Source organism: Solea solea, chromosome 12 (assembly GCF_958295425.1).
Source record: "Solea solea chromosome 12, fSolSol10.1, whole genome shotgun sequence".
NCBI lineage: Eukaryota > Metazoa > Chordata > Actinopteri > Pleuronectiformes > Soleidae > Solea > Solea solea.
Window position 1 is genome coordinate 17272829 of NC_081145.1, and position 16310 is coordinate 17289138.

At 44.0% G+C, this 16310-nt stretch overlaps 3 protein-coding genes across 4 annotated transcripts in view; 1 reads left to right on the forward strand and 2 right to left on the reverse strand.

Annotated features, from left to right (window-relative positions):
• LOC131470602 (potassium voltage-gated channel subfamily D member 2-like) overlaps positions 1-8183 on the forward strand; it is a 34957-nt gene extending 26774 nt beyond the window's left edge. The window contains exons 3-7 of one of the 2 annotated variants that reach the window (XM_058646524.1): positions 2739-2901; positions 3365-3463; positions 4445-4543; positions 5560-5780; positions 7050-8183. In XM_058646524.1, coding sequence (XP_058502507.1) covers positions 2739-2901; positions 3365-3463; positions 4445-4543; positions 5560-5780; positions 7050-7230 — 763 coding nt within the window. In that variant the 3' untranslated portion in view covers positions 7231-8183. The remainder of the gene's footprint in view (positions 1-2738; positions 2902-3364; positions 3464-4444; positions 4544-5559; positions 5781-7049) is intronic. The other variant, XM_058646525.1, reaches the window with a different exon arrangement.
• Positions 8184-8785: 602 nt separating this feature from the next.
• Positions 8786-11242, reverse strand: LOC131470375 (dopamine D2-like receptor). Its single transcript, XM_058646158.1, has 2 exons — positions 9570-11242; positions 8786-9276 (listed from the first exon to the last, which is right to left on the reverse strand). Exons 1-2 carry the CDS (start codon positions 11145-11147, stop codon positions 9118-9120), a joined length of 1737 nt encoding a protein of 578 aa, XP_058502141.1. The 5' UTR covers positions 11148-11242; the 3' UTR covers positions 8786-9117.
• A 2184-nt stretch (positions 11243-13426) lies between these two features.
• Positions 13427-16294, reverse strand: LOC131470516 (parapinopsin-like). The gene is made up of 4 exons (XM_058646396.1): positions 15656-16294; positions 15067-15395; positions 14660-14905; positions 13427-14062 (listed from the first exon to the last, which is right to left on the reverse strand). Exons 1-4 carry the CDS (start codon positions 16005-16007, stop codon positions 13907-13909), a joined length of 1083 nt encoding a protein of 360 aa, XP_058502379.1. The 5' UTR covers positions 16008-16294; the 3' UTR covers positions 13427-13906.
• Between the last annotated feature and the right edge of the window lie 16 nt (positions 16295-16310).

Genomic DNA, 16310 nt, shown 5'->3' on the forward strand with positions numbered 1-16310 from the left:
GCAGTTCCCTCTTCTCTCTTTAAGGACAGTTAAGGAACAGAATTTATTTTAGGCAGAATAGCACTGGTGTATGTAGATCTCAGACTACACGCACACACACGCACACACACACACACGACAGGCTGCGTCTTCCTGTGTGTCATAGGTGTGTCCATGTTTTTTGGACTCGGTGCTTGCTGTGAAGCGATGAGGTCACACACAGAAATCTGTTTCCTGATGGAATACTGCACTGCTTTCAAAGTCGGCTGCACACACTCCGTCACACGGATTGATGCAGGGGATGCAATAATGTTTTGATTAGTCATTTGTGTTTTCAAATCTGTTGGGAACAATCTTTTCCCCCTTTCTGAAATTCAAATATTCCTTACTTTGACAATTGTCCAATGCCTGAGGCAAAGCCCCACTTTCTCTCTCTCTCTCTCTCTCTCTCTCTCTCACTATGCTGGGCTTCATCTGCAATGCTGTCATCTCACTGTAGGACAATTCTACAGGATGCGCTGCTTTTAAGAGTAGCGAGAATGTGAGCACAGTATGGTTTCAGGTGGGTGGAACTGGAGAATTGATACTCAGTCATTCCGACACCCCTCTTTCCCCTCTGCAGGGTAGATAAGGATCTGGCCATCCATCTTTGTGTCTCACCCATGTCAGTGCAGGGTAGCAAACGTGGGTACCTGGTAGTCAGAGACAACAAGAACAAAGCAGGAACATTACTTTAATCTCTTGCTGCTGTTAATTCCTACCTCTGCCATCATCCAGGAGGCAGAGCTTTGTGTATCTCTGCTTTCCCCCATGAACAATCCATCACTGTTAGTGCTTCTCTCCAGAGTGTGCTTTCTCCTTTCCTTTTTTTTTTTCCCCACCTGCTTACTACTGTGCTTTGCTTTTGAAAGGCGACGCCTGCTCAGAGCACGGCAATACGTTGTATTCCACAGTTGACTGTTCATACTTATTGTCACATCCAGCAGCATCCCCACACTCCTCACATTGCAGTAAAACTTCCGCCGTATGTGAAGCAACGCTGTCCTGTATCTCATCCACATGTATCTCTTAATGGGCTTTCAACAGTACACTTGGAATCTGTAATTGACACCTGATGTTCGGTTTCATCTGCGATTACGTAGGGAAATTGCTTGACCTGCAGTGAACTGTAAAACTAACGACATCGGTGTGAGATTACTCAACTTGAAAGCAAACTGTTGTACACGAGGTCCCATCAAGCGTGATATTAAAATGTCCACTTTTACATCCTCCCGCCCAAAGCTATGTAAAAAGCCCAGGCTGTTTGGCCCCAACGTGATAGAAACCTGAGGCTAATGACTCAAGCAGACGGCCGTGGGCATTAGACAACTTCATTTATGAAATAGTCAACCTCCCATGTAGCGATACATTCACATTAGCCTGCCTCAGTTGAGAGAGCTGCTGTCACAGCCACTGAGCAATGCTGATGTCCTTTCCTACCTGCATTCATCTTACTCTCAGGAGGTAATGGTCTTCTCAGGTCATTTGCGCATTAGGGTCTAGATCGTTCATCTTTTACCCACCTGCAATCCCGTGGATTACCGGCCCTCCACTGCACATAGAGGGATATTTAGCAGACAAGGAAAACCTCGCCCGCGCTCAATCATTCATTTCCACTGTTCTTTAAATCTCAGAGCTGCCTGGAGCCTAACAAGCAGAGTGATATTTATGAACAAGCGGGGTATCTTCGCGAGATTTGTGTGTACAATTTCCAGGTTGAGTCTATTAATTGCCTTAGAGAAATCAGAGCTTGTTGCCTTCTGTTTTCCTTTTTAATGTTATGTTGTTGTATGATAATTACCCCTCTGTGTGACAACAGAATATGATTATGTCTGTGGGTAAATGTTTGTTAAGTGGGTTCGCCTCGGGTTCTAATGTATGGTCAGCGGCGTGGGCGGCGCCTGCAAATGTGAAGCAAGCGGAAGACAGTTTGTGTTTTAGCTTTACCTCCGAGCGCAGCCACAGACACGTGTGACTGCTTGAGGAGAGACGAGTGCATTCATCTCGTTAATGGAGATGATTCAGTCCCATCTGACATATTCAGCCATTAATCCGTTCGCGCTGAATGTGGCGTGGTTCAACGTTGGTAGGATGTTGAAATATTACTTGTGCTTAGGTACACACGTTGGATCAGTGTCGCGCACAGAAGAGCTCGCACTTTCCCTGTTATCGTCGCAAAACATGAATCATTTGAATGTGGTCTCAGTTTTAAAGGTCTATTATGATGAGAGCAGGAGACAAACACACACCCACACACACACACACACAGCCCACAATACCTAAATGATCCTCTCCAGGGTTCGGCATCACACTGTTCCCTTCCCCTTTCGCTTGTATTCAGTGTGATACGACTGCCTGTATCTTTCACAAGCTGTTTTGGCTAACAGAGGTCACGGGGGATATGTAGCACGTTTGGTCACAACGTGAAAGCATTAGCCGGTGCCAGCAGGTGCGTAATTATATATGAAACAGGCTCATCACGGTGGCGTGGAAGAAAGTAGGCCATGAAGTGCATTTGTGACTTCAGAACAGTCCTATTTATTCCTCAGCCACCTCAAATATGTGACTTATTATTTGATGTCAAGAAAAAAAAAATAGTCCAAGTAAGTATTTCAAGAAAAATCAAAAAAAAAATAACGTTTAATGACTTAAGATGAAAGAAGTGGTTTCTGTGAAACAAACACGTGTTCTCACTCTCGTCTGCTCTTTGTGTCTTTCAGGTACGGCGACATGGTGCCAAAAACAATCGTGGGGAAGGTGTTTGGGTCCATATGCTCGCTGAGTGGGGTGCTGGTCATTGCCTTGCCTGTCCCTGTCATAGTGTCAAACTTCAGCCGTATCTACCACCAAAGCCAGCGGGCGGAGAAAAGACGAGCCCAGAGGGTACTGACACTCCCCTCCCCTCTGCCTCTCTCCTCCCTTTTCTGTCTATCTCTCCATATTTTGCTTCTATCTGGCCCTTTCTTCTGTCCCTGCCTTATCCACACACAACAGAATGACAGGGCAAACGTTATCTCCCAGAATATTAATCTTTTATTGTGCTTCTGTGAATGTGTGTATTGGTTGGGCTAAACTTGCTTGTGTATATTTCAGTAGCAAGAAGGTGTAAGAGAGGGAAAGACAGCGACTAAACAAATGCTCTTTTATGTCAGCAGCTTTTCAACAGCAATGTGTGCATTTCTTTCTAAAAAAAAAAAAAAGTGTTTGTCAATGCAGAATTTCCTAATCGTAGATTTAAGCCTAGCCTCTCCCTCCTAAATACTGTGGCTGCCAGAGGGAGACAGAGCCAATTGGTGTGAAAGACAGAGCGTCAGAGGCTAAAACAGAGGTCTGTTTGTTCAAACAGAAAACTCGGCTTGCTAGAATCCGTGCTGCGAAGATTCGGGGCACTAATGCCTATGCGCGCTACAAACAAAATGGGCTCCTGATCGACACACTGGAGGAGGTAACGGGGCCAAGCAGCGGCTTGGGGGCTGACTGATCGGGGCCTCGCTGACGCTTGCATGCCGCTCTGCCCGGGGTCCATGCTACCACACACAGGGGAGGGGGTGCTTCTCATGCTGTAACACAGGGGCTGCTGTCATTCCAGTGCTTCAGTGTGATCGTCCTCTCTCTCACTCTCTCTCTGTCTGTCTGTCTCTCTGTCTGTCTCTCTCTCTGTCTTACATCACACCTCTCAGCCGCAGCATTGACATGCTTTGTCAACACTCTCTCTCTGTCCATACAGCAGGAGGGCCAGGCAGGCACACTTGCCTTCTGGTGGAGAACAGCCATTACAGTCACACTGACTCATGACCAAGCTCTGCATGTCTGTCCAACAGGGTTTGGAGGGGAAGGAGGGAACTAAAGGCTTCCTGGACAGTAGGTCGCCTATGGAGGCTGTCTGCTCAGCCTGCATCTCCTCTAAACTCTGTTTCTGACCTGCTGTGTGTGTTTTGTGTGTTATTCCTAGAGCATCCAGGTTGTCGTGCAGACTAACACAACATACCTTCCATCCCGGAGCCGTGCAGAGCTTCATCAAAGCCTGTAGTGTGTTTGTGGTCCAGAATCTGTGCTGTGTTTGGTGCATTTTGTTCGATCTGTGTCTGGTTGTGCCACTGCTGTTGCACTGACATGAGCCCATTTCTAATTTGACTTTTCTGGTCTTTCTCGTCAAATCTGTGAAAAAGAATGGCAAAAACAAGTCTATCAGTGAAATGTGTTGTACTCAGCCACTGTGTCTATGCATCTCTAAGCATCCCCATCTCACTAGGTTCTCAGTAAGAAAAAAAAAATTGCTGCTGTGCTACAGATGAGCATTTCAACCTTCTGCTTTTCGTACTCTCCACTACATCACCGAGCTACTAACTGTTGCCTGAGACTGTTTTTAAGCAGAGTGTGAGCCCGCTCATCTCCATATTTTTCTCTTTACTTTGTGTGTTCCAAGGCCTCCAAGGAGGCAGGACAAGCCCTGGTGGCAAAGCCCCCCAGCCCTCCTTTTGAGAGCCAGCATCATCACCTGCTGCACTGCCTGGAGAAAACAACGGTAACCCTCTGCAATCTGCAAATTTTTTTTAACTTTAAAGCTTTGGCGTCCACAAAAAAAAACCTTCCGGCATCTTTTCCTTTTGACTACCTTGGTAACAGACTTCCCACACTTTAAAATGGATGTGACAAAAGAAACGTGCTTGTATAAATATTCCATTATTCCAGCAGCCTGTGCTGCATCGCCCATTTCAGTGTTTTGCAAATAGAAACAGTCTAAGTGTTGTTGTTGTTATCGAATACATTTCACTTGGGTTAAAAGTAGCAGAAAATGGGGCAGGGAAATGTTGGAGTATCCTCGCCAGCAACATGCTAAAGATAACATGACTGTGCCGGTCAGTAACACTATCCCTTCAAAACAAACTGGCAGACTTTATTTTACACCATCTATAATTTAGAGATTTCTTTAACGCTCGGCCGTGACTTTGAGTTTTACACTTGCAGCTCTAAACCCTGTACAGACAGGCAGCGAATCAGTGCTCCTCCTCACAGATGATCCTCCCCGAGTTAAAAAGGCTTTCCTGTCATCTGGGAAAAGCTCCATACGGACTAGGTGGCAGTCAGAGGCAGAGCACATGTGTGTGCATCAGCCCTCTCACGCCGTACATTATAGATGGCCAAGAGTCGAGCAGAAGTGACGGCGTAAGAGCGGAGGCAAGATTCAAAGGATGGCACCAGGCTGTGCGCGGCGTCACTCTGCCACCTACCGGCAGAGACGGTAGAATCCTTGGAGCCTGACCTTCAAGTCACGCTCATTTGTCACAACGATAACAGTTGTGAATGTTTTCACAGATGGTACTTAATATGGGCATCTGGACCAATATATTTCTATTCCCTTGATGATTCATTTTCCAATTATTAAACAATTTTGCTGTGGATTCTGTTCAGTCTGTTTAATCTTTATATCTTTACTCATTATTCAGCAGAGCATATCATTGATGTAATAGAATGATTCATGAGCAACATTGAATCCACATTTCCACCGTTTATTCCCCCCCCCCGCCCCCGACTCTGCAGAATCACGAGTTTGTGGACGAGCAGACATTTCAGGCCAACTGCATGGAGATCTCTGCAATGCACAAGTCGGGCTCCCGTTCCTCATCGATGTCCTCGTCTCCACATGGACTCAGCTCGTGCTGCTCGCGCCGCCACAGGAAGAAGAGCAGCTTCAGCCTGCCGAGCACAAACAACCAGGAGCTCAGCACCATACAGATAAGGGAGAGGCCTGTGGTCAACAGGTAGTTACCCTGCTTTGCTTTCTGTACAATTGGAACATGTCTCGCTTCATAAATGTAATGCTTCTTTATTTGCGATAGTCTATGAGCGCTCACCAGGAATAAAATCCCATTTTTAATTACCTCTGCCGATACACACACTGCTTGACAGAGACACTGAAGAGCTTTAGTTGGACAAAAATACAACAAAATAAGGAGAAAAGAAAAGGCAAATACAAATAACATATTTGAAAACAGCAACATAGAAGTCAGACTGAACATCATGACTAGAAAACAGAAAAGGCAAGACTTTGAATTGGATTTAAAGTCCTAACATCAGTGGTTAAAAAACAAGACACGGTCTAAAGACGAGAGTTAAAGGGCGGCAACTATCTTTCACCCAACATGATAGAGACTATCAGGAACTGCCGGGAAGATGAACTAAGCGACCTTGGAGCCGAATAAGAGATTGTAAGTGTTCTGAGGTGAAATGTATTTGAAGTGAATTGTGTATTTGATTGCTAACCAGTGCAATGGTTTGAGCTTTTAAGTTGTGCTGGTGCCAATCCCAGGCGACATAGAGCGAAAACAACCATCCGCTCTCACACTCACACCTACGTTCAATTTAGAGCGTCCAATTTTAGTTTTGTTGCCATTTATTTCGAAAATGCTTTGACATCCAACGTTGGATGCCAGCATTTCATTATTTAGTGACGAGGATTTGAGATTAAATACATGTTGTCATATGTTATCATGGGCAAAAAAAACCCAGCATGGTTACAATTTTCTGTGAAGCTGCTTTCTATTTAAATCACATTTTCAAATCTGGATTATCCAAAGCATCAAGGACAGCACATCTGCAAAGAAAGGATGCTGCTGAATGGTTGTTGCACATTTTTTTCCCCCCCCCATCTCCATTATATTTAGCTGAATTATCAGGGCTGAATATCTAAAACACACCAGGAAAGAACTCGTAAAGTGCATTGCCTGAGACCACAAGGTCTTTGTTTAAGAAGAAATGTTATTTTATAAACTGGATGAACCGATATCCATATTGGTGATATTTATTCTTATAGATGAAAATGACAAATTCTTCTTCATCCGATTCCTAACCGTCATATGAGCCAAGGTGATACACAGAGAGAAAAACCACACGTTTGCACATGATAGAAAAGATATGAAAGTGCAAACACACACACACACACACACACATAAAAGTATGTAGCAGCCTTTTGTAATACATTGTCATGGTCAGGTCTCTTGCCCTCTTTCATCCCGTGTTGTCTTTTACAGCCGCTCCTGCCTGAATGCCAAACTCGATGAGACGGTGCCCCTGAAATGCAACGAACCTTTCATCACTCCCTCCATGGTCAGCCTTTCTGCCCCAGTGGTGACCTCATCAGGCAGCGATGGCTCCACCACCACCACCACCGCATATTCTCAGAGCAACATTGTCCGAGTATCTGCCTTGTAGATGTCACGCTTATCTTATCAGCTTCCTGGTCTCGAGAAGCACCGGATGCTGAGGAGAGGGACCACCGAGCATCAACCTGCCATAATCTAGAGGGATTATAAAGTTAGCAGAGGACGGGGTGGGGGGCGGGGGGATGAGTTTTTTTTGAAGTAGTGATCTCATCTGATGTCAAACTCTGCATGGTATTAAAATGATGTGGACGACTGCCTTGGAGTAAAAGTGACCAGCACATCTTGCTGCATTAAGCACAGCAGAGCGAGGACGTGTCGAGAGGTTATCGTTGTTGCCTAAAAATACTGAGGGGGAAAAAAACGACTTTATTTTTGAAGATGTAATGTAGGTGTATTTGTTGTCTTCTGAGGAACCACTGTTGTTAAAGGGTCATTCTTGATGACTTTTGATGGCCAAGCACACACATTCATTACCCGAGGGCCATACTTGTGAATATTAAAAACAGTCTATGTCAACATTTGCCTCAGTTCCACCCAGTTAAATAGATCGGTTTTAAAAAGAAAATCCCAATAAAGTGGTTTCCAATAGTCCCCGCACTGTTGTAAATTCACCAAACATAAATCCACAGGAATGAAAAACTGTTGTGAATATCATTAACTGCCTCATTACCTGGTTGATGTCACCGCTTGATGAGTAAAATATACGACGCATCCTGACATGTTTGTGAAAATGTGCAAAAAGTGAAAGTCAAAAATGACAAAACTCTGTGTTAGCTTACATATTTGACACATGTGGAAGCCATTGTCATCGATTAACGACTGATATTGAGAGAAATACAGGGTAAAAAAAAAATTAGTTAGGTTACAAGGTAGAAGTGTAATTGAATGTTCTTTGCAACACTTAACTAATAGTAACCCTAACATGGTCGTATAGTGTTGACCTGGGAAACCATACGAAAGAGGGTCGAACATTAGTTCCACTCAGTTCCTCCCAAATTACCATTATTGCTAGATTTCACTGTGTAAAAGTGGCCATTTTGTACATTTTTCATATTGTAAATAGCTCAGATAGAACTTTATCGACTGCATTTGGAGTTGGTTCCTCTTATTTCTAGATTTAGTTGACAGTTGTTGGCACAATATTTCTGTCTGTTAACTGGTTGAATTAAGGATTTGCATGCTGTCATTGCAGAAATCTGTTTTATTTAAGTATGTCTCTTTTTTCTTGTTGGAGGTTTGTCAGTTAAAAAAAAAAAAAAAGAAGAAAAAGAAGAAGAAAAAAAAAAGATTAAAGAAAGGAAACTCAATGAGGGTGAAATGTAAATTCTGCAACACTTTACCTTTTAATGGAATACCAATCTTGTCATGGGGTGCACATATAAAGGGAAAAGGACGGACAAAATGATCACACATTGTGCATTTGGTGGAGTTGATAGAATAAATACTGTAGCTCTACACAAACATCTGTTACACGACCCATGTCTTTTTTGCAAAGTAAAACACAATTAGGTCGATTTCGTAATCCTTTTTTTTTTTTTTTTTTTTTTTTTTCCCTGATCGCTCAAAAAAACAGACAAGATCATAATTAAGTGCTGATGGAGGACATGTGAGGACCTGACTCGCCCAGTGGTGGGTCCTGGCTGCATGGTCTCAGGAGACAGACAAGTGCCTCACTGATTGTTTGACACAGAAGTCAGCAGTATCTGCCTGCTGAGATGATTGCGTCGGCCTACGTCGCTTCTCACAGCATGCGGCACCTCGGCTCCAGCGTGCTGAGATGTCAGACTGCATAAAATATAGGATAACACAGCGGCAGCAGCAGCAGCAATGTGAAGTAATGGGCCTTTTACGCCCAAATAAAAATTCACACTTTGGGTGTCTGGGGTTACATAAGTTGTCGCATATTCACAGCGAATATTAAATGTGGTCATATTGTCTATCCATTCTTACTGAACGTGGATTTAACCTTGTTTGTTAGTCTGGTGAATTCGGTCCGAAACTGAGGGTTCACTGCGGCGTAGATTATTGGGTCGGTCAGTGACGTGATACAGGAAACAGACACCGACAGGACCTCCACGTGCCGAATGGTGCTTCTCTGAAAAAAGAAAAAAAAAAAAAAAAGGGTTAGAGATAATATGGTGTGAATTAACATCTATTTACATAATCCATTTGACTCCCCCATCCTTCATCCCCTTTTCTGGAAAATGGATAATTCAAATTTGCGAACGTTGACGTTTTTATAATAGCTGTCTTTTTTGTTTTTTATCGTACCGTGAAGTCACCCGCCTGAAACTTGTGAAGTTTTACTTAAGAGCAGCACTCACTACTGTATATTCATCAACTACAAACAAAATGCCACCTACATTTTTTTTTGTTTTTTACACTTACCTGTGGATTCTTGTTTTTGTGGACAAAATAATTCACTAAGATCGTTGAGATCAGTGGGAGCCAGAATAAGACGAAGGTTACAATGATGTAACCGGCACGTTTAGCCATTTTACTCTCCTTCTTCTTTTTTGCTCTCTCTTTATTCGCTTTCGGAGGCATCATGCAAACGGCGCCTTCCGCCTCGATATTTGGAATTGCGTCAACTGCTTCCGGAGCGTTGCCTGAGATTGGAGGTAATGTTGACACCTGGTCTGATGTGGCAGCCATGGCTTCTCCTCCATTGCCGTCCTCGGCTCGTTTTGGGTTACTCAGTAAAAGGGAAGTCGATTCAGGACCTGTTAACTGTGCAGGAGACGGGACATGAGGGCTGGTTTCTATCATTTCAGTGGATGCTTGGTTCATTTCTTCTTTCTCTTTTGCTTCTGTGTTAACATTGCTCAACACCGTCTGTGGCTCTGCAGTCGAGCTCTTAACACTGCCAGCTCCACCTTCATTGGATGGTGCTGCGTCAATTCTCGTGGCACTGGGTTTGGACTGCTGTGTTTTCAACGATTTCTCTTCTGTCTGCGTCGCAATCTGCAATATGGGACAAGGTTGTTCTGTTTCCAAGTCGGTTATCACTATTTTTTCAAACTCTTCATCCTTCTCTGAGCTGGAGACACAGTGCGCCGCTGTCACTGAGGTCTGGAGAACGGTATCTTTCTTTGACGAACTCTGTTCAGCGTGCATCACTGGCTCCCCCTGAGCAACAGGTGGAGGTTTTTGATTTTGTTCAGACGTTCCATTTTCCACCGCCGTGATCTCCTCTTTCTTTGGTTTATCTTCCATTTCACGTTTTTTAGCAGGTGGCAAAGTGCCTTTGTCAAATATTTTGCGATTGTGAGCTCTCACAAGGTTAAATATGCTCGCGTAGAATCCAATGATAACACCAAAGCAGACCGCCCACAGTGGGAGCAGCATATAAAGTCCAAAGGTGTCATACGAGCCTGATGTTTCTCTCTGTAATCCTCTGCAACTCACGTGCACCGGTGAGTCCTTGACAAACAGGAGGCAGCAAACAGCCACCAGAAAAGACAAGATCCATGTAAGAGGAATCAGCACTGTCAAGCGTCTCTTTCGTTGACTGGTTTTGAAAGGCTGTGCAATGGCCTGGTGTCTCTCTGCGCTCAGGCACGCCAGTGTCAGCAGCTGGACACAGCAGCTGAAGGAAAAAGAGGCCACCTGTGCGTCACAGATCAACTCGTTCCCACGTCCTTGTTCATGCACAGCTAAAACGATGCTCAGGAGGACGGGGCAGTCGAAGGCACACCGCAGAATGTCTATTATCGCAAGATTGACCACGAGTGCGTTATTCGACGTTTGCAGGGACTTCTGGTGATACACTGCCAGGATCACAAAGACGTTTGCAGCAATTCCTACAGCAGATGTTATCAACAGAACCAAGCTGTTTGCCACCACAAAGGTGATGTCGATGTAGTCCCTCCAAAGGGTGTCGTTCCCAGAGTCCCATGCACGCGTAGGCTCGGCTCTCATCTCCAGATTCAAAAAGTCAGCATGTTCAGTTCTGTGTCCATACATACATTAAGGCAAGTCGTTCTCCACTGAATGAACAATATCTACAGCTGATCCCGGCGCTTGGACAAGTAACGCCCTTTTCATTATCACTCCACAGCACCAGCTGCCACCTGGGAGTTACAAACTGTGCAGTGTATTCACAGCAGAGTCGACTGTGAGGGAAAAAGCATGAAGCAGTTATGTCACTTCTGTCTAAGTAATGACACGCAACTTGTTGAAATGCAGTAATGACGAACTGTGTGACGCTTGAACTTGTATTTGCATATGCGTGCCAACTGATTAGCGATCCATTCATTTCGTACAGCACCACACAAAGGTTAAAAGCTTTGGTTCACAAATGCCAGATGGGTGACTCAGGAGTTCTTCCAGTGGCTCAGGAAATGGGGAGAGCCGTGTTGCTGGATTATAGTACTGTATGACACTGTGTAATCCTTTTATGAGATAAAGTGTGAAATGCTCTTTGCTTCAGACGTGCAAGATTATAGATGACGCCGAATCTGGGATTAGATCAATGCAATACATTTTCCTCCTGACCAGTCTACATATTAGAAGGATCAAATTCTTCCTGAAAGCGTATCCCAGATAAAACCCCGGGGATCTAGGAAGTAAAATATGTTGATTAAACCATCAATCTTCCTGGTTCAGTCAGGAACTCTCTTGTCATAATTAAACCGTTTATTGCAACAAATTTAAAGGCAGTTTGACTTGGCACCGATGGCTCCGCTCTTTAGATGCTCCCTGGATTGGCCCAGCAGCGTACTGAGCCAAAACAGAGCGCTCAATGGAGGGAAAAGCGGAACAATAGTGAGTCCAAGCAAGACACTGCATAACTGCATTTTCAACTTGTGAGTTTTGTTAACCTCTGGCACCTGGTCAGTGTTGAGTTAAGTTACTTGTCACCCATTACTTGTGTTAAATGTTATATTTTGTCTCTATATGTTACTTTTGCATTTATTTTTTTATCAAAACACCTGCTGGAGCGTTGGCAGAGGGTGAGGCTGAGGTTTGGTTGGAATACTGTCACTCTAGTCTAATTCAGAGGGTGAACTGCAGATCAAGTTCAACACAGCCAGGCTTTCTATCATTGATCTTGCTCAGTAGAACTTGTGTAAATCCATAAGACCATAAAATCATACTCCTTAGTGTTTTAGACTTTGTTCAGTGCCATCATCCATTCATCCATTTCCTACCACTTTATCCTCGTGGGGGGGACCTGCGCCAGGCGGGGTCACACCCTGGATAGGTTGCCAGTCCATCACAGGGACACATACATAGACAACTAACCACCCACTCTCACACTCACACTCACAATCCCTCAGTGCCATCATCGAGAATTTTAATCTCTCATTGAGGATATTGCCCAGAAGAAAGATTGTAAAATGACTGCTATGCTGTTTTGGGGCCATTTTAATGCCATACGCTGACTATAACCTGGTCAGGAAGAGGTTATGTTCAGAGCCTAAGTCACTATTGTGATGTGGGTTAAAAGAGAGACTCTAATGAGGACCCGTGGTTGAGTGTAGGCGAAAAAAACTACTTGACCAATTAGACTCTGATCTGTTTTTATGGAGTGGATAATGAACAAGCAGGAGAGGGAGAGATCGAGAGAGACATGGTATAATCTTGACTTGCAATAATGTTAATCATGAGAGATAATAATGTTGATGATCATTTTAATATTATATAAGAAGAATAGAGAGTCACATTGTGAGATATTACTGCAGTGGTTTATTGTGTGACTGTGAAGTTACTGAATTTAATTATGGTTTAATATACTATATTTGCAACCATAAAAGAAAGAGAAGAGAATAGGAAAATATCACTGGATATGTTGAACATTAAAGTAAATTAACAAAAAAAAACAATAATTAAAACAATTAAAAACAAGAATCATAATCCTATACTCACCAGTTTAACTTCTCTTTAACTTCGTCTTTCCACTTCATCTTTATTCATTGCTGCAGAGATTCAGTGAGGGCGAAAGCGTGTGCCATGTCAGACTGTCATCATGTCATGCTTCTCTCAACCGCTTCAATCGTATTAATACAAAACCCCAGACCACTATTTTTGTATTGCATTTTGTATTTTTGCTAAATGGATTGAGCATTTTCTTGATTGCCTTTCTTGTTTTCCTGCAACTGAGAAATAATAGTAATGAGTGAATCCTGTATTCACACGGGTACTAATGGAGATAATTGCACCCACAGCACGGAACGCTGCAGCAGTGTTATATTTTGTCTGGTGCAGAAGTGTGGAAAGTGGCGACTGTTGACTTGTTTTTTTTTATTTCCTTGCTAAATCATATTACAGAGAAAGAAGGGCTTGCAGCATATTATACATACAGTCTGGGCACTTGTCCCCAGAAAACAGTCAAAATGTAATATAAAAAAAAAGTGGAATAGTCTACGGACTCGATATTTCATCAGCCAAATCCCTAAAAACATTAACTACTTATGTGACTTGTGAAAGTAAGGAACGTTTTCATACATTCACCAAAAACAAACAGAGGCCCAGCGCATTTTATTTGCGAACAAAACATCAGGGGTGTGATTTTATTTGACTTGCCCAGTCATGTGGGGAAAACCAAAAAAAAACCACCTTATTTTCAGTCATTGTTTTCTTTTCGGCTAGTTTCCCCACGCGCATAAAAACCTGCAAATATCTATATGAAAAAGGCAGTCAACAGTTTAACACTGATCTAAACAAATCACAATGAAAAAAACAAAAAAACAACCATCTTCATCTCTATCTATGTATCACAGTCACAGAGGCAAAACCCTGCATTGCTTGCTAACGCTCCTGTTTAAGGAAGTGAGTCGGCTCCTCCTGTTCAAGGGAGCCATGTTGATGCTGACTCTCGTGGGTCCATGGGGAATGTAGCGTCCGCACGACAGCACCTCCAACGTGCAATCACGGAACTGTTGGACAGAAAAGAAGACACTGTTCTGTGAAACCACTACAGATGGTCCAGAACGCGGCAGCGCGCCATGGTCTTCAATCGGCCTAAAAGGGCACATGTCACCCCTCTGTCCACTGAGCTCCACTGGCTACCCTTAGCTGCCCGCATCAAATTCAAATCACCGATGCTAGCCTACAAAGGGCTTCATCGGTCTGCTCCCATCCACTTAAATGCTCTCCTAAAGGCTTATGTTACCCCTCGACTACTCCGTTCATCAAAGGATTGTTGTTTGGCGGTGCCAACACCCTGCACAAGACAATCAAGACTCTTTCCATGTGTCGTTCCGCGCTAGTGACCTACCGAGCGCTACCAGAACAGGGGTGTCCCTGACTATCTTCAAGAAGCTCTTCCAAGAGCATCTTCTGTCCTAGCACTCACACTACCCCCTACCCCCTTCCCCCTTCCCCTGCACTATCTCCTTCTGCTCTTGCATCCACCTCGACACTCTCACTCTCCATCAGTCCACGGTTCCTCTCTTGTAAGTCGTTTTGGATAAAAGCATCTGCTAAATGCTTAAATGGAAATGGAAATGATTCCACAAACTTGAGCTGCTCACCTGTTTGTTGGAAAGGAAGTAGATGATGGGATTATAGACTGGGCTGGTCTTGGCAAAGTACATAGGCAAGGTTGCAACCAGGGGAGGGATGTAGAGCTCCGGGTCCACCACTACCACCACTGACAATGCCGTGTAGGGTAGCCAGCAAATAAAAAAGGCTATAATCATGGCCAGGACCATTTGGATGGCATGATCATTTTCCTCTTTGCTGGAACGCCCACCCTGAAGCTCCACACTCCTGTTGATCTATGTGTGGGAAAACAAATGTGACCCCCATTAAAAGCCAATACCTTGTTCCAGTCTGTAGGTAGTAGATTGCAAACAGGCAAGCATTAAAATTTGAGCATTTAATCTTTTTTTAATGGCGTACAAGTGTGATGAATATGCAGATGCTACACTAAACCCACCTTTTTCATGGATTGGAGCACTTTGGAGTAGCAGTAGATGATGATGGCAACAGGGAAAATGAAGCAGAGGAGTGTGTAGAGAATGAGATAGCTGTAGTTACTCCAGGATCTTTCTTCCCAGGCCAGAGAGCACGAGGTCCGCACTCCCTCGGGTCCATAGGAGCTCCAGCCTAATAATGGAGTCACGGCCCAAAACAAACAGAAGAGCCAGACAAACAGTAGCCCAGTGATGCTTCGTCGCATGCTCAACTTCAAACCGGCTTTCTGATTACACACCACGTTGTACCGCTCGTAGGCAAGCATGGTCAGAGTGCAGAGAGACACCAAACCTAAGACGGAAAAACAGATCAATGGTGTTGTTATTATTATGCCTTTTCTAAGCCACATTAAGTGCACATTAAATGCTTGATAAGACTCCAACATCTGCAAGTGAGCAGAGATCTCATGAGAAGTGCACAAGAAAACATGAATGATCTGATATGAACAGAAAATCTTCCATTTCCAAAAGCAGCAATCATAGGCACAGATCATAAAGAATCTTGTAAAATCATATCTGGACAAAGCAAGAATGTCTCACACCTCCACTTACCAAAATAATTGACAGCAAATCCCTGAAACACACAGGCTGTGTGGCCAATGAAGAAAGAGCCCTGGTAGTTAGTGATGGTGACCACCAAAGAGCCACACAGGCCAATCATGAGGTCAGACACAGCAAGGCTGAGGATGAAAACGTTCATCGGGTGGAGGAGAGACGGGTTCTTCAGCATCACGGTGATGACGAGGCTGTTGTTAAAAACGGACAACAACGTGTTGATGAACATGAGGAAAGAAAGAATACTGTAGCCCACCCGCGGGAAGATGGTGGGCACCGCAGTCACCATCTCAGCGTGGATGGATGAAGGATGGGGGCTGGAGCTCCACGGCGTGCTGTTGCTTTGCATGGCGCCTAAACGAAGCAACTGTGAGGACAAACACTGAACCCACAGACACTCTGTTCAGGACATTGATCTTATCTTTTGGATCAGCTTTTCTTATTTTCAAGATCAGGACGGTGCACCTGTCTGACACAGAGCCCCCAATGCAATATGGGAAATTGGACCCTAACAAGATTTGGGGGATTAACCTCAACAAACCTGTTGCTATAATGGTAATTGGAAAGAGGGAAGACTTATTAACATGGGATCAAATTGTCCACAACATCGACCGTCAAATGTATGACATCTCTTTCTTCTGTTTATGCAGCA